General features: G+C 50.8%; 1 protein-coding gene across 1 annotated transcript in view; it reads left to right on the forward strand.

The window, feature by feature from the left end:
* LOC112217779 (uronyl 2-sulfotransferase) overlaps positions 1–26,387 on the forward strand; it is a 134,082-nt gene that overhangs the window by 100,122 nt on the left and 7,573 nt on the right. The window contains exons 3-5 of the mRNA XM_042300862.1: positions 2,531–2,686; positions 7,475–7,554; positions 8,568–8,721. Of these exons, the coding sequence (XP_042156796.1) occupies positions 2,531–2,686; positions 7,475–7,554; positions 8,568–8,721 (390 nt within the window). The remainder of the gene's footprint in view (positions 1–2,530; positions 2,687–7,474; positions 7,555–8,567; positions 8,722–26,387) is intronic.

Here is a 26,387-nt window from a genome sequence, read left to right on the forward strand (position 1 = left end):
CACAGCAGATATGTTATCACTGCCTTTAGAATGTGATAAGCTAAGAGGTCTGGCATTACTACAATAACAGACATGGTAGGCCTGTTTAAGAGAAACACAATTGACGTGCACTGACTCCCTAGAACCCAATGTCTTTCTGTGCTGTGAGAATTGACACAGATTTGACTGTCTTATTGTTTCACACTTTCAGAATTGTTTCATTTCTTAGTTGGATCGAATTCCGCTGTCAGGATGTGCAAGAGGAATATTTTGTTTTTTCTAGCACCGGACTCTTCTGGCCATAGGTTTTGATTGAATACAGCCCTCTTTTCCAGACCTTTTTCTATTAAACAGAACGACCTCATACAGTGTTGATGATGTTTTATCAAAGGGGAGTTAAGGGTGTAAACCATGTGACACGACACAGGCAGACTCATGCCTATCAACACAAGTGCAAACAAAGTTATCACAGGGGATGGTCATCATCCCACCCTCTTTCAAGCCCAGGCCAAACAACACACATATTTCTGTTTCCAACCGCTGCCAAAGCATTTTATCCTCTGATGATTTCCTGTAACCCCAGTATTCTGGAAAAACAGGAAATACATTGTTGATAAAGTGACAGGCTGTCCTCAAATTGATACGTGACAGGCCCTGTGTTTACTGTGCTGCTGGGGCGAGGCAGGCAGGAATACAGGTCAGGATAGAGGAGCAAAATGAAGTGGTGTGTGTGGCCCTAACCGCTCTGGGCTTCATCATACAAAACACTGTGGACTGGGATACAAGAGTTGTAGGGGTAAACATGGAGAAAAACATACACATGTAGACACACTCACACACACACACACACAAAGGCACAAAAATGTGGCCCCCTACACTAAAATGCCTGTCATGGGGTTCAGCACCATCCGCTAACCCTGAGTTGTACTGGAGTAGATGTGTCTTTAGTGTCCCTGTCAGATGTGTAGAATTTCCCCCAAGGGGAATCTCAGTTCCCATTCCAGACTGGGAATGCCGGCAGGAATTTCCCCCAAGGGGAATCTCAGTTACCATTCCAGACTGGGAATGCTTGCAGGAATTTCCCCCAAGGGGAATCTCAGTTACCATTCCAGACTGGGAATGCCGGCAGGAATTTCCCCCAAGGGGAATCTCAGTTACCATTCCAGACTGGGAATGCTGGCAGGAATTTCCCCCAAGGGGAATCTCAGTTACCATTCCAGACTGGGAATGCCGGCAGGAATTTCCCCCAAGGGGAATCTCAGTTACCATTCCAGACTGGGAATGCTGGCAGGAATTTCCCCCAAGGGGAATCTCAGTTACCATTCCAGACTGGGAATGCCGGCAGGAATTTCCCCCAAGGGGAATCTCAGTTACCATTCCAGACTGGGAATGCTGGCAGGAATTTGCCCCAAGGGGAATCTCAGTTACCATTCCAGACTGGGAATGCCGGCAGGAATTTCCCCCAAGGGGAATACCATTCCAGACTGGGAAGTCCCCCAAGGGGAATCTCAGTTACCATTCCAGACTCAGGCAGGAATTTCCCCCAAGGGGAATCCATTCCAGACTGGGAATGCCGGCAGGAATTTCCCCCAAGGGGAATCTCAGTTCCCATTCCAGACTGGGAATGCCTGGGAATGCAGCAGGAATTTCCCCAAGGGGAATCTCAGTTACCATTCCAGACTGGGAATGGAATTTCCCCCAAGGGGAATCTCAGTTACCATTCCAGACTGGGAATGCTGGCAGGAATTTCCCCCAAGGGGAATCTCAGTTACCATTCCAGACTGGGAATGCCAGCAGGAATTTCCCCCAAGGGGAATCTCAGTTACCATTCCAGACTGGGAATGCTGGCAGGAATTTCCCGCTGCTGAATTCTTCACTCTTTGTATTTCTAATAAAAAAGGCTTCATTGAAGTCATGACAGGGAAAAGGTTAGGAGCATCAATAATGACACCTTTCAGATGTTATTCAACTGCTAATAGCTTTGTCCTTATTTCAGTGATCCTTCTGCTATCAGATGGAATCGAGGGATGCGTTACAGTGACCAGTGTGTGTGCTGTGTTTGTATGTTTGAGGGTGTGTGTGTGTTTGTGTTTGAGGGTGTGTGTGTGTGTGTGTGTGTGTGTGTGTGTGTGCTGATAAAGCACTTTGTGTGTGTGTTTAAGCACTTTGTGTGGAGTTTATCTGCAGGATGGCAGGGCATTGGGGGTTGAGTGAGAACAGCCCTCTGGAAAAATAGACACAAAAGACAGGTCAGAGGTCAGAGAGGAAGGACAGAGTAAGAGTTACGAGAAGGAGTGGTCCAATCCCTTTGGCAGTGTTCCCCTTCTTCACTATCTTTTCTTCTTTCCTTTCGTCCTAACCATATTTGAATTCGTCCTCACTTACCTGGTGTCATCTTTCAGCTGTACCTACCATCATTCTTACCCTTATCTTAGCCTTATGTTACCTCCAGAAGGCAATAATCATGTCTTTGATTAGCTAATTGTTATTTGATGAGACAATAGTTGCTGTCTCCTTGTTTCAGTGTGCGTTCTGTTGTTCTCCCATTCAGGTGCTGCCGTTCCCCAGTCAGGTGGTGTATAATCGTGTGGGGAAGTGTGGCAGCAGGACGGTAGTCATCCTACTAAGGTTACTGGCAGAGAGACACCAGTTCAACCTGGTCTCCTCAGACATCCACAACAAGACACGCCTCACCAAACATGAACAGGTATGACACGCGTCACCAAGCATGAACGGGTAAAGATGGAGAAAGGGAGGGAGATAAGGAGAGATATCTGTGGTGGTTGAGGGGGTGTGCTTTAAGGGTCAGAGATGGGAGGAGTGGGGAGCGTTGCCTTGTTGTATGATGACCGGAAGCAGGGCCCGATTACAGAATTGGCACGCAGGGGCACGTGCCCCAGGGCCCCCAACCTCCAGGGGGCCCACATCCCATTTTTTTTCATGTTTGATAGCACATTATAGCAAAATGTGTGGAATTGCAGGAAATTACGTTTAAAACGGCAACATTTTCTCTCAGCCTCATGTCAAAATGTGTAGAATAGCAGAAAATTAGCTTTAAATCTGCAACATTTTATCTCAGCCTCATTGCAAAATGTGAACAAAAGCATGAAATGAGCTATAAAACAGCAAATGTTTCCCCCTGCCCTATGGCAAAAACTGTAGAATTGCTGGAAATTAGCTTTAAAATTGCCATATTTTATCATGGCAAAATGTTTAGAATAGCATTATAAAAGAGCACATTTTTCTCTCTGCACCATGTCATTAGGACATCACTACCACAAGAAGTGGTAGTGATGTCCTAATGCAATCACTTAAAGCTGTAACACAGCAAGCTACTACTGTATTGTCCTTCAGTCTTTCTAAGAAGAGGCTGAAATGATGGGAAATGTATTTTTATGATTTCCAAGAGCATTTGAAAGACATCAACACAGCATTTATAGAGGAAGTGCTGCGTGTGTTTAAAACCACATCCCTTAGAAACATGTTGAAATGACAGGCTGTGTCATGGGAAATGCCAACACAAATTAAAACATTACTGAACGCTAGTCATTCTGCATGATCAAAAATAGGTATTTATTTCTCTCTCTCTCTCTCTCTCTCTCTCGCTCTGCCTTTCTCTCTCTCTCTCTCTCTCTCTCGCTCTGCAAAATGTCTCTCTCTCTCTCTCTCTCTCTCTCTCTCTCTCTCTCTGACTGTCTCTCTCTCTCTCTCTCTCTCTCTCTCTGACTGTCTCTCTCTCTCTCTCTCTCTCTCTCTCTCTCTCTCTCTCTCTCTCTCTCTCTCTCTGACTGTCTCTCTCTCTCTCTCTCTCTCTCTCTCTCTCTCTCTCTCTGACTGTCTCTCTCTCTCTCTCTCTCTCTCTCTCTCTCTGACTGTCTCTCTCTCTCTCTCTCTCTCTGACTGTCTCTCTCTCTCTCTCTCTCTCTGACTGTCTCTCTCTCTCTCTCTCTCTGACTGTCTCTCTCTCTCTCTCTCTCTCTCTCTCTCTCTGACTGTCTCTCTCTCTCTCTCTCTCTCTCTCTCTCTCTCTGTCTCTCTGACTCTCTCTCTCTCTCTCTCTCTGACTGTCTCTCTCCCTCTCTTCATCTTCCTTTATTCTAGTGATATTTGGGGAACATTTTAATTAGAAAGCTGACTGTACTGACTGGAGTTAACTAGGCACACCTGTCTTGTGGTAGGACCCCTATCACGCATCTTCCATCAGTGCCAGACCAATAAAATATGCCCTCATATGCCCTTCTATAAATGACACTTCCTGCCACCTAACACCAACGTAAACAGACTCTCAGACTCTTCATAGAGGAAGAGAATAATGTGTATTTCTGTGTCATAGTCTATGTGGTAATGTTTCATATCCTCATAGGCCTTTTTTATCAGTGTGAAAGTGCTGTAGAAATCGTTTTATGTTTGAATGGTCAGTAGATGCTAAATATTCATAACCATTACTGGATTTGAAGTAAATATTTAATTAAAGCTAATATTGAAACAGGTAGTTTAAACATTCATCAAGCCTGAACGCTTGGCTGTACTAGAATCATTAAGCCTCTGGAAAAGAGAGAGAGAGAGAGAGAGAGACATAAATCACCTCTGTCTATGGTCTACTAACACGTCCTCTTAGAGTAGCTGTGTGTGTGCGTGTGTGTTGACTTATGCAGATCCAGATGCATGCTGTCTAAGTTTAGAGATGCTGGTCTCCTTAGCTCCAGTCTGGCTGGGGACTAGAGTGTTGGACCATTATCCTTTGGCTCAGCCAGTGGCCTGCTAATGCGTTTGCCCAGAACCAGCCAGGGTAGCCAAACAGATTAAGGTCCCCTACCCTTTGGAGCCTTGTGGAGCCCTATGTACCCACATCTGAGACCTGTCTGTCTCTCTATAGCCAGACTACAAGACCTGAGAGAGAGATGGCTTTATTTTGGCTTGGTCAGAAATAGCAACACAGCTTTCCTGTGAGTTTCTCTGTGTTGCTGGGTGGTGCTATGTTCTCTCTCTCACCAAATATGTTACACAGCAAACAAATGCAGCTCTGCCATGGACCCCATGTTCCTGAATACTAGCTACTACGGATATTAAAACATTGAAATGGTCCGGCCCTGGCTTGGAGTAGCAGACTTTAAATAGGTGGAAGGTTTTAAGGGAGAAGTGAGGGGGATGTGGAGGGGTGAGGTGGAGAGATTAAAGGGAGAGGTGAGGTGAGGGAAGTGGGGGTGGGATGTTGAGGGACATATGGAGTAGCAATAGCAGAAAAGTTTAGTCTGTTTACACTAGCCCAGTCCCAGTGGTCTGCGGAGCCCAACCAGGAAGCGTTTAAGGCACAGCCTTCAATCAGGAAGAGAGGGAGGGGAGGGGGGCATCAAATATTTCTGGAATCCCAGACTATCCTCCTCTTTCAGTCTTTCTTCCTCTCCCCCGTCTTCCCCTTCTTCCTCTACTCACCTCCCTTCCTGAATGAGAGGGGGGTTTTGTGTGTGTGTGTGTGTGTGTGCGCGTGTGTGTTTGGCCTTCCCTATTCCCGTTAAATCAACCCAAACGTGTTTAGGGTGCAGAGAGGGGGGTGGGGTGTAGTGGGGGGTATACGTTTTCGGCTAATTGGTCTGGAAGTCAGCAGAATTGAGCTTTTTCTGTATGGAGAGAGAGAGACTGTCAAATTCTCATGTGACTGGGGCCTCAGATAGCAGTGACGTCACAGTTTCTCATTGATGTTTATGGAGCAGCAGCACTTGTTTCATGCCAAACACAGTGTCAAATATGTCCCAAAAGATTTATAACTGTTGATTATAGGCATATGAACCATAATGCTATCACACTAGATAACAAATGGCTATATAACAAGTCGCAATAAATATCAAGGCCTCCATGTTTTTCCTTCAGTTTATTGAGTAATGCTGGTGAGCTCAGCCAAGGTTATGACAGGGTCAGCCCTCAGTATTTAGAGGGTTGTTAGTCACCCCACCTTCGTTTCCCTGTCCCACCTGTCCCATCTCCACCCCCAGGGGTCAGGGCCAGGTGTGACCCCCACCATGGAGCTCACCTGGGGTACAGGTCCCAACCTGTCTCTTGATGCAGGCCTGGGGAACCACAGAGGTGGAGATCATCCACCGAGGCTGGGACGATATGGAACACAAAACTGTGAATGATCATGTTTTACATATGATTATGAACAGTACACAATGAAAACATGTCATTGTCCAATCGGTTTTCTCTGCTAGTCGTTTCACAGAATGAAACCTGAGGACGGTGTTCTGGGTAGATATACTGGCTCACCAGATATACTAGATATACTCGGTAGATATACTATATCACCAGCACACTAGAACCAGATGGGCTTTATCAACAGGGAGACCCACTGAGGGATAACATAACATGTGGTGTGGTTTAGCTGCTCTCATTAATGTAATAATGGAAGATGAGGGATTTGGGATCTCGCTCCAGCCTGTATGAGGTCAGGTTCTGACACAGTGGACAGGGGGTCTCCAACATGATGATGTTGTCAGGTTCTGACACAGTGGACAGGGGGTCTCCAACATGATGATGTTGTCAGGTTCTGACACAGTGGACAGGGGGTCTCCAACATGATGATGTTGTCAGGTTCTGACACAGTGGACAGGGGGTCTCCAACATGATGATGTTGTCAGGTTCTGACACAGTGGACAGGGAGTCTCCAACATGATGATGGTCAGTGGACAGGGGGTCTCCAACATGATGATGTTGTCAGGTTCTGACACAGTGGACAGGGGGTCTCCAACATGATGATGTTGTCAGGTTCTGACACAGTGGACAGGGGGTCTCCAACATGATGATGTTGTCAGGTTCTGACACAGTGGACAGGGGTCTCCAACATGATGATGTTGTCAGGTTCTGACACAGTGGACAGGGAGTCTCATGATGATGTTGAGGTTCACAGTGGACAGGGGGTCTCCAACATGATGATGTTGTCAGGTTCTGACACAGTGGACAGGGAGTCTCCAACATGATGATGTTGTCAGGTTTCAGTGGACAGGGGGTCTCCAACATGATGAGTGGACAGTGGACAGGGGTCTCCAACATGATGATGTTGTCAGGTTCTGACACAGTGGACAGGGGGTCTCCAACATGATGATGTTGTCAGGTTCTGACACAGTGGACAGGGAGTCTCCAACATGATGATGTTGTCAGGTTCTGACACAGTGGACAGGGGGTCTCCAACATGATGATGTTGTCAGGTTCTGACACAGTGGAAAGGGGGTCTCCAACATGATGATGTTGTCAGGTTCTGACACAGTGGACAGGGGGTCTCCAAAACCTCTTAATCGATTTCTCTGCTGATGCCAGAACATGTGAAATGAATGTGTCATTAATTACAGATATTCCATCATTGCCTATTAAAGCACAAAAGGGTTTAGTGAAAATGGTTCTAAATTAACTTTCTGTTTGTTTCTGCTTCCATCCTGGGGAGACATACTGTCTTTGATACAAGTATAGACTAGTACAGTCATTTCTCTTGATGTGTGTCTTTCAGGTGGACCTTATGAGGAACATCAGCAACATCCCTCAGCCTTTCCTGTACACCAGACATGTCCACTTTCTCAACTTCACCCGGTAACTACAGCAGAGCACATCACGTATGACAACTGGCACCATCCATCCGTCTATGATGCTAAGGTCTCAATGGCATACAGAACCACCTGAAACAGCGGAGTTTCACTGTTATAGCTATGACTGGACAATGTTTTAATCAGAACCGTTTCTGTAGTTTACATTTTCAGAAAAGTCTTGACATTTGATTTAATGTCTTTACCAACAATGGCAATATGCACTGAGAGTACAAAACATTAAGAACACCTGCTCTTTGCATGACATAGACTGACCAGGTGAATCCAGGTGAATGTTATGATCCTTTAATTGATTGTCACCTGTTAAATCCACTTCAATCAATGTAGATCAGGGATCATCAACTAGATTCAGTCACAGGCCTCTTTTTTCTTAAGCGGGTGGTCAGGGGGCCGGAACATAATTACAAATCATTTGTAGACAGCAAATTGACCGCAAGAAGCCCAAACTTGTTTGGACAAATAAAATCACCCGCGGCCCGCCAGTTGGGGAACCCTGGTGTAGAGGAGGGGGAGGAGACATGCCTTGAGACAGTTGAGATATGGATTGTGTGTGCCAATCAGAGGGTGAAGAAGTGATTGAGGTGCCGTTGAACGGGGTATTGTAGTAGGTGCCATGTGCACCGGTTTGAGTGTGTCAAAAACTGCAACACGGTTGGGTTTTTCACACTCAACAGTTTCCTGTGTATCAAGAATGGTTCTCCACCCAAAGGACATCCAGCCTAGTTGACATAACTGTGGGAAGCATTGAAGTCAACATGGGCCAGCATCCCTGTGGAAAGTTTTCGATACCTTGCCCATGCCCCGACGAATTGAGGCTGTTCTCAGGGGAAAGGGAGGTGCAATGAATATTAAGAAGGTGTTCCTCATGTTTTGTACACTTAGTGTAAGTCAGTTGCCCATCTCCTTATCAACTAGGCCCCAATACTGCCCCACTGTGAAGAACTGTACTATGTGCCCTGTATAAATATGTGCCCGTCCATCTGTCCCTCTGTCTGTCAGGTTCAGGATAGAGCAGCCCGTCTACATCAACATCATACGGGACCCCATTAACCGTTTTCTCTCCAACTACTTCTTCCGACGTTTCGGGGACTGGAGGGGGGAGCAGAATCACCTCATCCGAACACCAGGGATGAAAGGTGACGAGAGATACCTGGTGAGACTTCTTCGTTCCATTAGCAGCATCAGTGTGTTGGTTTGAATGCTAATGGTCCAGGATATTAATGTAGTATGAGGATCATTCTGACCTCAACCATAACTGACTGGATGACTGAGTTATTAGATTGTACACAGTCCTTCCTTGTCTCCATCTGTTTCAGCGTCAGGATGGCTGTGTAATGCTTCCATTATTCTCTGGCAATAAGGCACGTTATTGAAAAACAATTATACATGAGATGTCTCATTCTCAAACATTCTACAAAAGGAAATTGATAAATAATTCAGTATTAATTGGAAGGTTTCAGATTATATGGATTATATAGATTTTACGGTGTTTTTGACTCTGCATGAGTGTCTTAGGTTCAACTGATTTAGATGCTGGAACATCAAACATCTTTTTTTCTTACCATAATGACATATTTGAGAAAAAATAATCAGGTGAGGCTCAGCATATACTGTAGTAAAAGTAATAATAACACTGTGTTAATTATAGCCCTACGGTATTGACTGTATGAAGTCCTGAAAGAGTTCATTGTAACAGTTCTACAATAGAAACCATAGGTCTACTCCTAGAAGACACAGGGTACGTGGTGTGGCATGCAAAGGAAGGGTAACGGGTATTCTCCCATTCCTCCATTCTCCCATTCCTCCATTCTCCCATCCCTCCATTCTCCCATTCCTCCGTTCTCCCATCCCTCCATTCTCCCATCCCTCCATTCTCCCATTCCTCCATTCTCCCATTCCTCCATTCCTCCATTCCTCCATTCTCCCATCCCTCCATTCTCCCATCCCTCCATTCCTCCATTCCCATTCCTCCATTCTCCCATCCCTCCATTCTCCCATTCCTCCATTCCTCCATTCCTCCATTCTCCCATTCCTCCATTCTCCCATTCTCCATTCCTCCATTTCTCCATTCCCATTCCTCCATTCTCCCATTCCCTCCATTCTCCCATCCCTCCATTCTCCCTCCATTCGTCCATTCTCCCATTCCTCCATTCTCCCATTCCTCCATTCTCCCATTCCTCCATTCTCCCATTCCTCCATTCTCCCATTCCTCCATTCTCCCATTCCTCCATTCTCCCATTCCTCCATTCTCCATTCTCCCATTCCTCCATTCTCCCATTCCTCCATTCCTCCATTCTCCCATTCCTCCATTCTCCCATTCCTCCATTCTCCATTCCTCCATTCCTCCATTCCTCCATTCTCCCATTCCTCCATTCTCCATTCCTCCATTCTCCCATTCCTCCATTCCTCCATTCCTCCATTCCTCCATTCCTCCATTCCTCCCATTCCTCCATTCTCCCATTCCTCCATTCCTCCATTCCATTCCTCCATTCTCCCATTCCTCCATTCCTCCATTCCTCCATTCTCCCATCCCTCCATTCTCCCATCCATTCCTCCATTCCTCCATTTCCATTCCCATTCCTCCATTCTCCCATTCCTCCATTCTCATTCCTCCCATTCTCCATTCCTCCATTCTCCCATTCCTCCATTCCTCCATTCCTCCATTCCTCCATTCCTCCATTTCTCCCATCCCATTCCTCCATTCTCCATTCCTCCATTCCTCCATTCCTCCATTCTCCCATTCCTCCATTCTCCCATTCCTCCATTCTCCCATTCCTCCATTCCTCCCATTCCTCCATTCTCCCATTCCTCCATTCTCCCATCCCTCCATTCCTCCATTCCCATTCCTCCATTCTCCCATCCCTCCATTCTCCCATTCCTCCATTTCCTCCATTCCTCCATTCTCTCCATTCCCTCCATTCTCCCATCCCTCCATTCTCCCATTCCTCCATTCCTCCATTCCTCCATTCTCCCATTCCTCCATTCTCCCATTCCCCCATTCTCCCATTCCTCCATTCTCCCATTCCTCCATTCTCCCATCCCTCCATTCCTCCATTCTCCCATTCCTCCATTCTCCCATCCCTCCATTCTCCCATTCCTCCATTTCCTCCATTCCTCCATTCCTCCATTCTCCCATTCCCTCCATTCCATTCATCCATTTCCCATTCCTCCATTCTCCCATTCCTCCATTCCTCCATTCCTCCATTCTCCCATTCCTCCATTCTCCCATTCCTCCATTCTCCCATTCATCCATTCTCCCATTCCTCCATTCCTCCATTCCTCCATTCTCCCATTCCTCCATTCTCCCATTCATCTATTCTCCCATTCCTCCATTCCTCCATTCATCTATTCTCCCATTCCTCCATTCATCTATTCTCCCATTCCTCCATTCATCCATTCTCCCATTCTCCCATTCCTCCATTCCTCCATTCATCTATTCTCCCATTCCCTCATTCATCTATTCTCCCATTCCTCCATTCCTCCATTCCTCCATCATTCCTCCATTCATCTATTCCTCCATTCCTCCCTCCATTCTCCCATTCCTCCATTCCTCCATTCCTCCATTCTCCCATTCCTCCATTCTCCCATTCCTCCATTTCTCCCATTCCCTCCATTCTCCCATTCCTCCATTCCTCCATTCCATTCCTCCATTCTCCATTCCTCCATTCTCCCATCCCTCCATTCTCCCATTCCTCCATTCCTCCATTCCTCCATTTCTCCCATTCCTCCATTCTCCCATTCCCTCCATCATTCCCATTCCTCCATTCTCCCATTTCCTCCATTCTCCCATTCCTCCATTTCCCTCCCATTCCTCCATCTATTCTCCATTCTCCATTCATTCTCCATTCTCCCATTCCTCCATTCTCCCATTCCTCCATTCTCCCATTCCTCCATTCTCCCATTCCCTCCATTCCTCCATTCCATTCCTCCCATTCCTCCATTCTCCCATTCATCTATTCTCCCATTCCTCCATTTCCATTCCTCCATTCCTCCATTCTCCATTCCTCCATTCTCCATTCTCCCATTCCTCCATTCTCCCATTCCTCCATTCTCCCATTCATTCTCCATTCTCCCATTCCTCCATTCTCCCATTCCTCCATTCATCCATTCCTCCATTCTCCCATTCTCTATTCTCCCATTCCTCCATTCTCCCATTCCCTCCATTCTCCCATCCCTCCATTCATTCTCCATTCCTCCATTCTCCCATTCCTCCATTCTCCCATTCCTCCATTCTCTCCATTCTCCCTCCATTCTCCCATCCTCCATTCTCCCATCCCTCCATTCTCCCATTTCCTCCATTCTCCCATTCCTCCATTCTCCTCCATTCCTCCATTCCTCCATTCCTCCATTCTCCCATTCCTCCATTCATCTATTCTCCATTCCTCCATTCTCCCATTCCTCCATTCTCCCATTCCTCCATTCCTCCATTCATTCTCCCATTCCTCCATTCCTCCATTCTCCATTCCTCCATTCTCCCATTCCTCCATTCTCCCATTCCTCCATTCTCCCATTCCTCCATTCTCCCATTCCTCCATTCTCCCATTCCTCCATTCTCCCATTCCTCCATTCTCCATTCCTCCATTCTCCCATTCCTCCATTCTCCCATTCCTCCATTCTCCCATTCCTCCATTCTCCCATTCCTCCATTCCTCCATTCCTCCATTCCTCCATTCCTCTATTCTCCCATTCCTCCATTCCTCCATTCTCCCATTCCTCCATTCTCCTATTCCTCCATTCTCCCATTCTCCCATTCCTCCATTTTCTCCATTCCTCCATTCCTCCATTCCTCCATTCCTCCATTCCTCCATTTCCCTCCATTCTCCCATTCCTCCATTCCTCCATTTCATTCCTCCATTCCTCCTCATCATTCTCCCATTCCTCCATTTCTCTCCATTTCCTCCATTCTCTCCATTCCATTCCATTCTCCATTCCTCCTCCATTCTCCATTCTCCATTCTCCATTCCTCCATTCCTCCATTCTCTCCATTCCTCCATTCCTCCATTCCTCCATTCCTCCATTCTCCCATTCCTCTCCATTCTCTCCATTCCTCCATTCTCCCATTCCTCCATTCTCTCCATTCCTCCCATTCCTCCATTTCCTCCATTCCTCCATTCCTCCATTCTATTCTCCCATTCCTCCATTCTCCCTCCATTCCTCCATTCTCCATTCCATTCCTCCATTCCTCCATTCCTCTCCATTCCTCCATTCCTCCATTCTCCTCCATTCCTCCATTCATCCATTCCTCCATTCCTCCATTCCTCCATTCTCCCATTCCTCCATTCCTCCATTCTCCCATTCCTCCATTCCTCCATTCCTCCATTCCTCTCCATTCCTCCATTCATCCATTCTCCCATTCCTCCATTCCTCCATTCCTCCATTCCTCCATTCTCCATTCCTCCATTCCTCCATTCCTCCATTCCTCCCATTCCTCCATTCATCTATTCTCCCATTCCTCCATTCCTCCATTCCTCCATTCCTCCATTCTCCCATTCCTCCATTCTCCCATTCCTCCATTTCCTCTCCATTCCTCCATTCCTCCATTCCTCCATTCCTCCATTCCTCCATTCCTCCATTCTCCCATTCCTCCATTCATCTATTCTCCCATTCCTCCATTCCTCCATTCCTCCATTCTCCCATTCCTCCATTCCTCCATTCTCCCATTCCTCCATTCCTCCATTCCTCCCATTCCTCCATTCTCCATTCATTCATCTCCTCCATTCCTCCATTCCTCCATTCCTCCATTCCTCCATTCTCTCCATTCCTCCATTCATCTATTCTCCCATTCCTCCATTCCTCCATTCTCATTCTCCCATTCCTCCATTTTCCCATTCCTCCATTCCATTCATTCTCCATTCCTCCATTCCTCCATTCTCCATTCCTCCATTCCCTCCATTCCTCCATTCCTCCATTCCTCCATTCCTCCTCCATTTCTATTCTCCATTCCTCCCATTCCTCCATTCCTCATTCATTCTCCCATTCCTCCATTCCTCCATTCTCCATTTCCTCCATTTCCATTCCTCCATTCCTCCATTCTCCTCCATTCCTCCATTCTCTCCATTCCTCCATTTCCTCCATTCCTCCATTCCTCCATTCCTCCATTCCTCCATTTCATTCTCCATTCCTCCATTCCTCCATTCCTCCATTTCTCCCATTCCTCCATTTCCATTCCTCCATTCTCCATTCCTCCATTTCATTCTCCATTCCTCCATTCTCCATTCCTCCATTCCTCCATTCCTCCATTCTCCCATTCCTCCATTCATTCTCCATTCCTCCATTCCTCCATTCCTCCATTCTCCCATTCCTCCATTCCTCCATTCTATTCTCCCATTCATTCTCCATTCCCTCCATTCATTCTCCATTCCTCCATTCCTCCATTCTCCATTCCTCCATTCCTCCCATTCTCCATTCCTCCATTCCTCCATTCCTCCATTTCCTCCATTCCTCCATTCCATTCCTCCATTCCTCCATTTCCTCCATTCTCTCCATTCCTCCATTCATCTCCTCCATTCCTCCATTCATCTCTCCCATTCCTCCATTCCTCCCATTTCCATTCTCCCATTCCTCCTCCCATTCCTCCATTCTCCCATTCCTCCATTCTCTCCATTCCTCCATTCTCCCATTCCTCCATTCTCCCATTCCTCCATTCCTCCATTCTCCCATTCCTCCATTCTCCCATTTCCTCCATTCTCCCATTCTCCCATTCCTCCATTCTCCCATTCCTCCATTCTCCCATTTCCCTCCATTCTCCCCATTCCTTCTCCCATTCTCCATTCTCCCATTCCTCTATTCCTCCCATTTCCTCCATTCCTCCATTCATTCTCCATTCCTCCATTCTCCATTCTCCCATTCCTCCATTCCTCCATTCCTCCATTCCTCCATTCCTCCATTCCTCCATTCCTCCATTCATCTATTCTCCCATTCCTCCATTCCTCCATTCCTCCATTCTCCCATTCCTCCATTCCTCCATTCATCCATTCTCCCATTCCTCCATTCCTCCATTCCTCCATTCTCCCATTCCTCCATTCCTCCATTCCTCCATTCCTCCATTCCTCCATTCTCCCATTCCTCCATTCCTCCATTCCTCCATTCCTCCATTGCTCTTAACTACCTAGAAGTCAATGACAGACCTGAATGAGTTAGAACAAATCTGACGGTTAGTTAGAGACCAGAACTATCTGGAAGTCAATATTCTGTGGTGATGTTGGTCGTCTCACGCTTTTCTAATGGCATTTACTGCTTCGTTTTATTTTCAAACTATCATTTCTATATGATTTGTGTGTGTTTTATTGAGTGGAGGTCCCATTTAAGTAAGGTTCAAAAGGGAATTCATGCAGTTTTGTTAGTGTTGGTCTTGATTGGTGTAATCTGTATAGAGATGGAGTCAGCTAACTTGCAATAGGAATTCCCCTTTCTGCTCCTCCAATCAGGCATGTTTGCTGGTAGACACACACACACGTGCACACACATACAGTACATACACAAACACACAGACATCCCAAGTTAGTTACATACAAAAAAGTATAGAACACACACACCAGTGCGTTGTCAGAGGCCCTCACAATAACCATAACACACATTGAGCCAGCCACATTAGCAAAAACACAGTGAAGTGAATGTCATTGTGGCTGAGTCTAACTGGGTAATTCAGTTTGGCTCAGGGTCCCAGGAGTACCGCAGCATGTACCTTATTAAAGTATATAGCACAAGAGGGCCCCTCCTACAGTAAAGGGGAGCTGCCGCTGGCTCACCTGAGAGTGTCTCTGTCTCCCGCTCTGTGTCCCGCAGCTCTGTGTCCCGCTCTGTGTCCCGCTCTGTGTCCCGCCGCTCTGTCTCCCGCTCTGTGTCACCCACTCTGTGTCACGCAGCTCTGTCCCACTCTGTGTCCCGCTCTGTGTCCCGCAGCTCTGTCCCGCTCTGTGTCCCGCTCTGTGTCCCGCTCTGTGTCCTGCCGCTCTGTGTCCCGCAGCTCTGTCCCGCAGCTCTGTCCCGCTCTGTGTCCCGCTCTGTGTCCCGCAGCTCTGTGTCCCGCTCTGTGTCCCGCTCTGTGTCCCGCTCTGTGTCCCGCAGCTCTGTCCCGCTCTGTGTCCCGCTCTGTCTCCCGCTCTGTCTCCCGCTCTGTGTCCCGCAGCTCTGTGTCCTGCTCTGTGTCCTGCAGCTCTGTGTCCCGCTCTGTCTCCCGCAGCTCTGTGTCCCGCTCTGTCTCCCGCCACTCTGTGTCACGCCACTCTGTGTCACGCAGCTCTGTCCCACTCTGTGTCCCGCTCTGTGTCCCGCAGCTCTGTCCCGCTCTGTGTCCCGCCGCTCTGTGTCCCGCAGCTCTGTCCCGCAGCTCTGTCCCGCTCTGTGTCCCGCTCTGTGTCCCGCTCTGTGTCCCGCAGCTCTGTCCCGCTCTGTGTCCCGCTCTGTGTCCCGCTCTGTGTCCCGCAGCTCTGTCCCGCTCTGTGTCCCGCTCTGTCTCCCGCTCTGTCTCCCGCTCTGTATCCTGCAGCTCTGTGTCCCGCTCTGTCTCCCGCAGCTCTGTGTCCCGCTCTGTGTCCCGCAGCTCTGTCCCGCCACTCTGTGTCCCGCCACTGTGTCCCGCAGCTCTGTTTCCCGCTCTGTGTCCCGCTCTGTGTCCCGCCGCTGTGTCCCGCAGCTCTGTGTCCCACTCTGTGTCCCGCCACTGTGTCCCACAGCTCTGTGTCCCGCAGCTCTGTGTCCCGCTCTGTGTCCCGCAGCTCTGTCTCCCGCTCTGTGTCACGCCACTCTGTGTCACGCAGCTCTGTCCCACTCTGTGTCCCGCTCTGTGTCCCGCAGCTCTGTCCCGCTCTGTGTCCCGCTCTGTGTCCCGCCGCTCTGTGTCCCGCAGCTCTGTCCCGCAGCTCTGTCCCGCTCTGTGTCCCGCTCTGTGTCCCGCAGCTCTGTGTCCCGCTCTGTGTCCCGCTCTGTGTCCCGCTCTGTGTCCCGCAGCTCTGTCCCGCTCTGTGTCCCGCTCTGTCTCCCGCTCTGTCTCCCGCTCTGTGTCCCGCAGCTCTGTGTCCTGCTCTGTGTCCTGCAGCTCTGTGTCCCGCTCTGTCTCCCGCAGCTCTGTGTCCCGCTCTGTCTCCCGCCACTCTGTGTCACGCCACTCTGTGTCACGCAGCTCTGTCCCACTCTGTGTCCCGCTCTGTGTCCCGCAGCTCTGTCCCGCTCTGTGTCCCGCCGCTCTGTGTCCCGCAGCTCTGTCCCGCAGCTCTGTCCCGCTCTGTGTCCCGCTCTGTGTCCCGCTCTGTGTCCCGCAGCTCTGTCCCGCTCTGTGTCCCGCTCTGTGTCCCGCTCTGTGTCCCGCAGCTCTGTCCCGCTCTGTGTCCCGCTCTGTCTCCCGCTCTGTCTCCCGCTCTGTATCCTGCAGCTCTGTGTCCCGCTCTGTCTCCCGCAGCTCTGTGTCCCGCTCTGTGTCCCGCAGCTCTGTCCCGCCACTCTGTGTCCCGCCACTGTGTCCCGCAGCTCTGTTTCCCGCTCTGTGTCCCGCTCTGTGTCCCGCCGCTGTGTCCCGCAGCTCTGTGTCCCACTCTGTGTCCCGCCACTGTGTCCCACAGCTCTGTGTCCCGCAGCTCTGTGTCCCGCTCTGTGTCCCGCAGCTCTGTGTCCCGCTCTGTGTCCCGCCGCTCTGTGTCCCGCCGCTCTGTGTCCCGCCGCTCTGTGTCCCGCTCTGTGTCCCGCAGCTCTGTCTCCCGCTCTGTGTCTCGCTCTGTGTCCCGCAGCTCTGTCTCCCGCTCTGTGTCTCGCTCTGTGTCCCACTCTGTGTCCCACTCTGTGTCCCGCTCTGTGTCCCGCAGCTCTGTCTCCCGCTCTGTCTCTCGCTCCGTCTCCCGCTCTGTCTCCCGCTCTGTGTCCCGCAGCTCTGTGTCCCGCCGCTCTGTGTCCCGCCGCTCTGTGTCCCGCTCTGTGTCCCCAGCTCTGTCCCGCTCTGTGTCCCACTCTGTGTCCCGCTCTGTGTCCCGCAGCTCTGTCTCCCGCTCTGTGTCTCGCTCTGTCTCCCGCTCTGTGTCCCGCTCTGTGTCCCGCAGCTCTGTGTCCCGCTCTGTGTCCCGCCGCTCTGTGTCCCGCAGCTCTGTGTCCCGCAGCTCTGGGTCCCGCCGCTCTGTGTCCCGCCGCTCTGTGTCCCGCCGCTCTGTGTCCCGCTCTGTGTCCCGCCGCTCTGTGTCCCGCCGCTCTGTGTCCCGCAGCTCTGTGTCCCGCTCTGTGTCCCACCGCTCTGTGTCCCGCAGCTCTGTGTCCCGCAGCTCTGGGTCCCGCCGCTCTGTGTCCCGCCGCTCTGTGTCCCGCTCTGGGTCCCGCCGCTCTGTGTCCCGCCGCTCTGTGTCCCGCTCTGGGTCCCGCCGCTCTGTGTCCCGCCGCTCTGGGTCCCGCTCTGTGTCCCGCCGCTCTGTGTCCCGCTCTGTGTCCCGCCGCTCTGTGTCCCGCCGCTCTGTGTCCCGCCGCTCTGTGTCCCGCCGCTCTGTGTCCCGCCGCTCTGTGTCCCGCCGCTCTGTGTCCCGCCGCTCTGTGTCCCGCTCTGTGTCCCGCCGCTCTGTGTCCCGCCGCTCTGTGTCCCGCCGCTCTGTGTCCCGCCGCTCTGTGTCCCGCCGCTCTGTGTCCCGCTCTGTGTCCCGCCGCTCTGTGTCCCGCCGCTCTGTGTCCCGCTCTGTGTCCCGCTCTGTGTCCTGCTGTGTGTCCTGCTCAGTGTCCTGACGACTGCCAGAACAGCTCAGTCCCAGACACTCCACACAGACACAGTGCCAGAACAGCTCAGTCCCAGACACACAGACACAGTGCCAGAACAGCTCAGTCCCAGACACACAGACACAGTGCCAGAACAGCTCAGTCCCAGACACACAGACACAGTGCCAGAACAGCTCAGTCCCAGACACACAGACACAGTGCCAGAACAGCTCAGTCCCAGACACAGTGCCAGAACAGCTCAGTCCCAGACACAGTGCCAGAACAGCTCAGTCCCAGGCACACAGACACAGTGCCAGAACAGCTCAGTCCCAGACACACAGACACAGTGCCAGAACAGCTCAGTCCCAGACACACAGACACAGTGCCAGAACAGCTCAGTCCCAGACACACAGACACAGTGCCAGAACAGCTCAGTCCCAGACACACAGACACAGTGCCAGAACAGCTCAGTCCCAGACACACAGACACAGTGCCAGAACAGCTCAGTCCCAGACACACAGACACAGTGCCAGAACAGCTCAGTCCCAGACACAGTGCCAGAACAGCTCAGTCCCAGACACAGTGCCAGAACAGCTCAGTCCCAGGCACACAGACACAGTGCCAGAACAGCTCAGTCCCAGACACACAGACACAGTGCCAGAACAGCTCAGTCCCAGACACACAGACACAGTGCCAGAACAGCTCAGTCCCAGACACACAGACACAGTGCCAGAACAGCTCAGTCCCAGACACACAGACACAGTGCCAGAACAGCTCAGTCCCAGACACACAGACACAGTGCCAGAACAGCTCAGTCCCAGACACACAGACACAGTGCCAGAACAGCTCAGTCCCAGGCACACAGACACAGTGCCAGAACAGCTCAGTCCCAGACACACAGACACAGTGCCAGAACAGCTCAGTCCCAGACACACAGACACAGTGCCAGAACAGCTCAGTCCCAGACACACAGACACAGTGCCAGAACAGCTCAGTCCCAGACACACAGACACAGTGCCAGAACAGCTCAGTCCCAGGCACACAGACACAGTGCCAGAACAGCTCAGTCCCAGACACACAGACACAGTGCCAGAACAGCTCAGTCCCAGACACACAGACACAGTGCCAGAACAGCTCAGTCCCAGACACACAGACACAGTGCCAGAACAGCTCAGTCCCAGACACACAGACACAGTGCCAGAACAGCTCAGTCCCAGACACACAGACACAGTGCCAGAACAGCTCAGTCCCAGACACACAGACACAGTGCCAGAACAGCTCAGTCCCAGACACACAGACACAGTGCCAGAACAGCTCAGTCCCAGACACACAGACACAGTGCCAGAACAGCTCAGTCCCAGACACACAGACACAGTGCCAGAACAGCTCAGTCCCAGACACACAGACACAGTGCCAGAACAGCTCAGTCCCAGACACACAGACACAGTGCCAGAACAGCTCAGTCCCAGACACACAGACACAGTGCCAGAACAGCTCAGTCCCAGACACACAGACACAGTGCCAGAACAGCTCAGTCCCAAACACACAGACACAGTGCCAGAACAGCTCAGTCCCAGACACACAGACACAGTGCCAGAACAGCTCAGTCCCAGACACAGTGCCAGAACAGCTCAGTCCCAGACACAGTGCCAGAACAGCTCAGTCCCAGGCACACAGACACAGTGCCAGAACAGCTCAGTCCCAGACACACAGACACAGTGCCAGAACAGCTCAGTCCCAGACACACAGACACAGTGCCAGAACAGCTCAGTCCCAGACACACAGACACAGTGCCAGAACAGCTCAGTCCCAGACACACAGACACAGTGCCAGAACAGCTCAGTCCCAGACACACAGACACAGTGCCAGAACAGCTCAGTCCCAGACACACAGACACAGTGCCAGAACAGCTCAGTCCCAGACACACAGACACAGTGCCAGAACAGCTCAGTCCCAGACACAGTGCCAGAACAGCTCAGTCCCAGACACAGTGCCAGAACAGCTCAGTCCCAGGCACACAGACACAGTGCCAGAACAGCTCAGTTCCAGACACACAGACACAGTGCCAGAACAGCTCAGTCCCAGACACACAGACACAGTGCCAGAACAGCTCAGTCCCAGACACACAGACACAGTGCCAGAACAGCTCAGTCCCAGACACACAGACACAGTGCCAGAACAGCTCAGTCCCAGACACACAGACACAGTGCCAGAACAGCTCAGTCCCAGACACACAGACACAGTGCCAGAACAGCTCAGTCCCAGACACACAGACACAGTGCCAGAACAGCTCAGTCCCAGACACACAGACACAGTGCCAGAACAGCTCAGTCCCAGACACAGTGCCAGAACAGCTCAGTCCCAGACACAGTGCCAGAACAGCTCAGTCCCAGGCACACAGACACAGTGCCAGAACAGCTCAGTCCCAGACACACAGACACAGTGCCAGAACAGCTCAGTCCCAGACACACAGACACAGTGCCAGAACAGCTCAGTCCCAGACACACAGACACAGTGCCAGAACAGCTCAGTCCCAGACACACAGACATAGTGCCAGAACAGCTCAGTCCCAGGCACACAGACACAGTGCCAGAACAGCTCAGTCCCAGACACACAGACACAGTGCCAGAACAGCTCAGTCCCAGACACACAGACACAGTGCCAGAACAGCTCAGTCCCAGACACACAGACACAGTGCCAGAACAGCTCAGTCCCAGACACACAGACACAGTGCCAGAACAGCTCAGTCCCAGACACACAGACACAGTGCCAGAACAGCTCAGTCCCAGGCACACAGACACAGTGCCAGAACAGCTCAGTCCCAGACACACAGACACAGTGCCAGAACAGCTCAGTCCCAGACACACAGACACAGTGCCAGAACAGCTCAGTCCCAGGCACACAGACACAGTGCCAGAACAGCTCAGTCCCAGACACACAGACACAGTGCCAGAACAGCTCAGTCCCAGACACACAGACACAGTGCCAGAACAGCTCAGTCCCAGACACACAGACACAGTGCCAGAACAGCTCAGTCCCAGACACACAGACACAGTGCCAGACAGCTCAGTCCCAGACACACAGACACAGTGCCAGAACATCTCAGTCCCAGACACACAGACACAGTGCCAGAACAGCTCAGTCCCAGACACACAGACACAGTGCCAGAACAGCTCAGTCCCAGACACACAGACACAGTGCCAGAACAGCTCAGTCCCAGACACACAGACACAGTGCCAGAACAGCTCAGTCCCAGACACACAGACACAGTGCCAGAACAGCTCAGTCCCAGACACACAGACACAGTGCCAGAACAGCTCAGTCCCAGACACACAGACACAGTGCCAGAACAGCTCAGTCCCAGACACACAGACACAGTGCCAGAACAGCTCAGTCCCAGACACACAGACACAGTGCCAGAACAGCTCAGTCCCAGACACACAGACACAGTGCCAGAACAGCTCAGTCCCAGACACACAGACACAGTGCCAGAACAGCTCAGTCCCAGACACACAGACACAGTGCCAGAACAGCTCAGTCCCAGACATACAGACACAGTGCCAGAACAGCTCAGTCCCAGACACACAGACACAGTGCCAGAACAGCTCAGTCCCAGACACAGTGCCAGAACAGCTCAGTCCCAGACACACAGACACAGTGCCAGAACAGCTCAGTCCCAGACACACAGACACAGTGCCAGAACAGCTCAGTCCCAGACACACAGACACAGTGCCAGAACAGCTCAGTCCCAGACATACAGACACAGTGCCAGAACAGCTCAGTCCCAGACACACAGACACAGTGCCAGAACAGCTCAGTCCCAGACACAGTGCCAGAACAGCTCAGTCCCAGACACAGTGCCAGAACAGCTCAGTCCCAGGCACACAGACACAGTGCCAGAACAGCTCAGTCCCAGACACACAGACACAGTGCCAGAACAGCTCAGTCCCAGACACACAGACACAGTGCCAGAACAGCTCAGTCCCAGACACACAGACACAGTGCCAGAACAGCTCAGTCCCAGACACACAGACACAGTGCCAGAACAGCTCAGTCCCAGACACACAGACACAGTGCCAGAACAGCTCAGTCCCAGACACACAGACACAGTGCCAGAACAGCTCAGTCCCAGACACACAGACACAGTGCCAGAACAGCTCAGTCCCAGACACAGTGCCAGAACAGCTCAGTCCCAGACACAGTGCCAGAACAGCTCAGTCCCAGGCACACAGACACAGTGCCAGAACAGCTCAGTCCCAGACACACAGACACAGTGCCAGAACAGCTCAGTCCCAGACACACAGACACAGTGCCAGAACAGCTCAGTCCCAGACACACAGACACAGTGCCAGAACAGCTCAGTCCCAGACACACAGACACAGTGCCAGAACAGCTCAGTCCCAGACACACAGACACAGTGCCAGAACAGCTCAGTCCCAGACACACAGACACAGTGCCAGAACAGCTCAGTCCCAGACACAGTGCCAGAACAGCTCAGTCCCAGACACAGTGCCAGAACAGCTCAGTCCCAGGCACACAGACACAGTGCCAGAACAGCTCAGTCCCAGACACACAGACACAGTGCCAGAACAGCTCAGTCCCAGACACACAGACACAGTGCCAGAACAGCTCAGTCCCAGACACACAGACACAGTGCCAGAACAGCTCAGTCCCAGACACACAGACACAGTGCCAGAACAGCTCAGTCCCAGACACACAGACACAGTGCCAGAACAGCTCAGTCCCAGACACAGTGCCAGAACAGCTCAGTCCCAGACACAGTGCCAGAACAGCTCAGTCCCAGGCACACAGACACAGTGCCAGAACAGCTCAGTCCCAGACACACAGACACAGTGCCAGAACAGCTCAGTCCCAGACACACAGACACAGTGCCAGAACAGCTCAGTCCCAGACACACAGACACAGTGCCAGAACAGCTCAGTCCCAGACACACAGACATAGTGCCAGAACAGCTCAGTCCCAGGCACACAGACACAGTGCCAGAACAGCTCAGTCCCAGACACACAGACACAGTGCCAGAACAGCTCAGTCCCAGACACACAGACACAGTGCCAGAACAGCTCAGTCCCAGACACACAGACACAGTGCCAGAACATCTCAGTCCCAGACACACAGACACAGTGCCAGAACAGCTCAGTCCCAGACACAGTGCCAGAACAGCTCAGTCCCAGACACAGTGCCAGAACAGCTCAGTCCCAGGCACACAGACACAGTGCCAGAACAGCTCAGTCCCAGACACACAGACACAGTGCCAGAACAGCTCAGTCCCAGAAACACAGACACAGTGCCAGAACAGCTCAGTCCCAGACACACAGACACAGTGCCAGAACAGCTCAGTCCCAGACACACAGACACAGTGCCAGAACAGCTCAGTCCCAGGCACACAGACACAGTGCCAGAACAGCTCAGTCCCAGACACACAGACACAGTGCCAGAACAGCTCAGTCCCAGACACACAGACACAGTGCCAGACACACAGACACAGTGCCAGAACAGCTCAGTCCCAGACACACAGACACAGTGCCAGAACAGCTCAGTCCCAGGCACACAGACACAGTGCCAGAACAGCTCAGTCCCAGACACACAGACACAGTGCCAGAACAGCTCAGTCCCAGACACACAGACACAGTGCCAGAACAGCTCAGTCCCAGACACACAGACACAGTGCCAGAACAGCTCAGTCCCAGACACACAGACACAGTGCCAGAACAGCTCAGTCCCAGACACACAGACACAGTGCCAGAACAGCTCAGTCCCAGACACACAGACACAGTGCCAGAACAGCTCAGTCCCAGACACACAGACACAGTGCCAGAACAGCTCAGTCCCAGACACACAGACACAGTGCCAGAACAGCTCAGTCCCAGACACACAGACACAGTGCCAGAACAGCTCAGTCCCAGACACACAGACACAGCACAGTGCCAGAACAGCTCAGTCCCAGACACACAGACACAGTGCCAGAACAGCTCAGTCCCAGACACACAGACACAGTGCCAGAACAGCTCAGTCCCAGACACACAGACACAGTGCCAGAACAGCTCAGTCCCAGACACACAGACACAGTGCCAGAACAGCTCAGTCCCAGACACACAGACACAGTGCCAGAACAGCTCAGTCCCAGACACACAGACACAGTGCCAGAACAGCTCAGTCCCAGACACAGTGCCAGAATTTTGAAGCCTCTTCCAGTTGTTCTGTTCCCTGTTGTCAGTCAACACGTGTGTACCTGGTCAGAATGCAGAGCAGCGGACCTGAGAGGCAGAGCAGATTAAAAAAGCACTGAGTGGTGTGTGTGGGGATTCAAAGTTTAGCTTGAACTCTTTAAGAATATTGCTCCCTGCGTTAACAGGTCAGGCAGAAAGTCAGTCAGTCAGACAACTTATGTCCCCTTGGTAGCTGACTGAAAGGATAAGGTCCTCCCCTCTAAATCTATCATCATTGTGTTGCCCGCAGAGTTCGTGGGTTTAAGATGAATTCATTATGTTTTTTGGTAAGAGGAATAGAGAGTTTGAGAAATTGAGGAGTAGAGAAGAAGAGCAAGAAAGAGGGGAAATGGTGGTCTGTTATCAAAGCCCCAGTTCTACCATTGTCGCGTGGCCCCAGTCGGGCCCTATGAGGGTACAGGGGCCCACTCAAAGCTTATGAATGGTTTATGAAGCTAATATGTCATGTTCCTGACAGGTCTCTGTGTTGTGCTGGGACCTGAATGTACACCAGGTGTCCCAGTATAATTAACACCACAGAACCCCAGACAGGACCAGAGCTGGGTGACAGAGTGTAGTCTTTAATAGTGGGCATGTGAAATGCAACCTAACACTTCCTGCAACCTTAGTGATATCATAATTCACACACCACACACACACACACACCTGCCTCACCCTACCACTCCCTCTCTGTTTTTTTGGGTACATTAAGTCATGTTTTATGTGTATAAGGGGGGAGGAACACAGTGAAGTCACAGGCAAATGTCATGTGAGTCACAGCGCCGACATTGTTGATAAGTGTGAAAACAAGGACTGCAGGGATCTGGCTGAGAGTGGGTCCAGAATGGAAACATACAGTGCATTCGGAAAGTATTCAGACCCCTTCCCTTTTTCCACATATTGTTACATTACAGTCTTATTCTAAAATGGATTAAATAAAACATTTTCCTCATCAATCTACACACAATACCCCATAGTGACAAAGAAAAAATAGGTTTTAGAAAATTTTGCTAATTCATTATAAGTTAAAAACAGAAATACCTTACATGCATAAGTATTCAGAACCTTTGCTATGAGACTCAAAATTGAGCTCAGGTACATCCTGTTTCCATTGATCATCCTTCAGATGTTTCTACAACTTGATTGGAGTCCACCTCTGGTAAATTCAATTGATTGGACATGATTTGGAAAGGTACATATCTGTCTACATAAGCTCTGACAGTTGACAGAGAAAAAAACCAAGCCATGAGGTCAAAGGAATTGTCCGTAGAGATCCGAGACAAGATTGTATCGAGGCACAGATCTGGAGAAGTGTACCAAAAAATGTCTGCAGCATTGAAGGTCCCCAAGAACGCAGTGGACTGCATCATTCTTAAACGGAAGAAGTTTGGAACCACCAAGACTCTTCCTAAAGCCTGCCATCTGGCCAAACTGAGCAATCTGGGGGAGAAGGGCCTTTGTCAAGGAGGTGACCAAGAACCAGATGGTCACTCTGACAGAGCTCCAGAGTTCCACTGTGGAGATGTGAGAACCTTCCAGAAGGACAACCATCTCTGCAGCACTCCACCAATCAGACCTTTATGGCCAGATGGATCCCCTCCTCAGTAAAAGGCACATGACAGCTCGCTTGAAGTTTGCCAAAAGGCACCAAAAGACTCTCAGACCATGAGAAACAAGATTCTCTGGTCTGATGAAACCAAGATTGAACCCTTTGGCCTGAATGACAAGCGTCACGTCTGGAGGAAACCAAGCACCATCCCTACTGTGAAGCATGGTGGGGGCAGCATCATGCTGTGGGGATGTTTTGTCAGTGGCAGGGACTGGTAGACTAGTCAGTATCGAGGTAAAGGTGAACTGAGCAAAGTACAGAGAGATCCTTGATGAAAACCTGCTCCAGAGCACTCAGGACCTCAGACTGAAGGTTTACCTTC

This window comes from Oncorhynchus tshawytscha, linkage group LG18 (assembly GCF_018296145.1).
Source record: "Oncorhynchus tshawytscha isolate Ot180627B linkage group LG18, Otsh_v2.0, whole genome shotgun sequence".
NCBI classification, from domain to species: domain Eukaryota; kingdom Metazoa; phylum Chordata; class Actinopteri; order Salmoniformes; family Salmonidae; genus Oncorhynchus; species Oncorhynchus tshawytscha.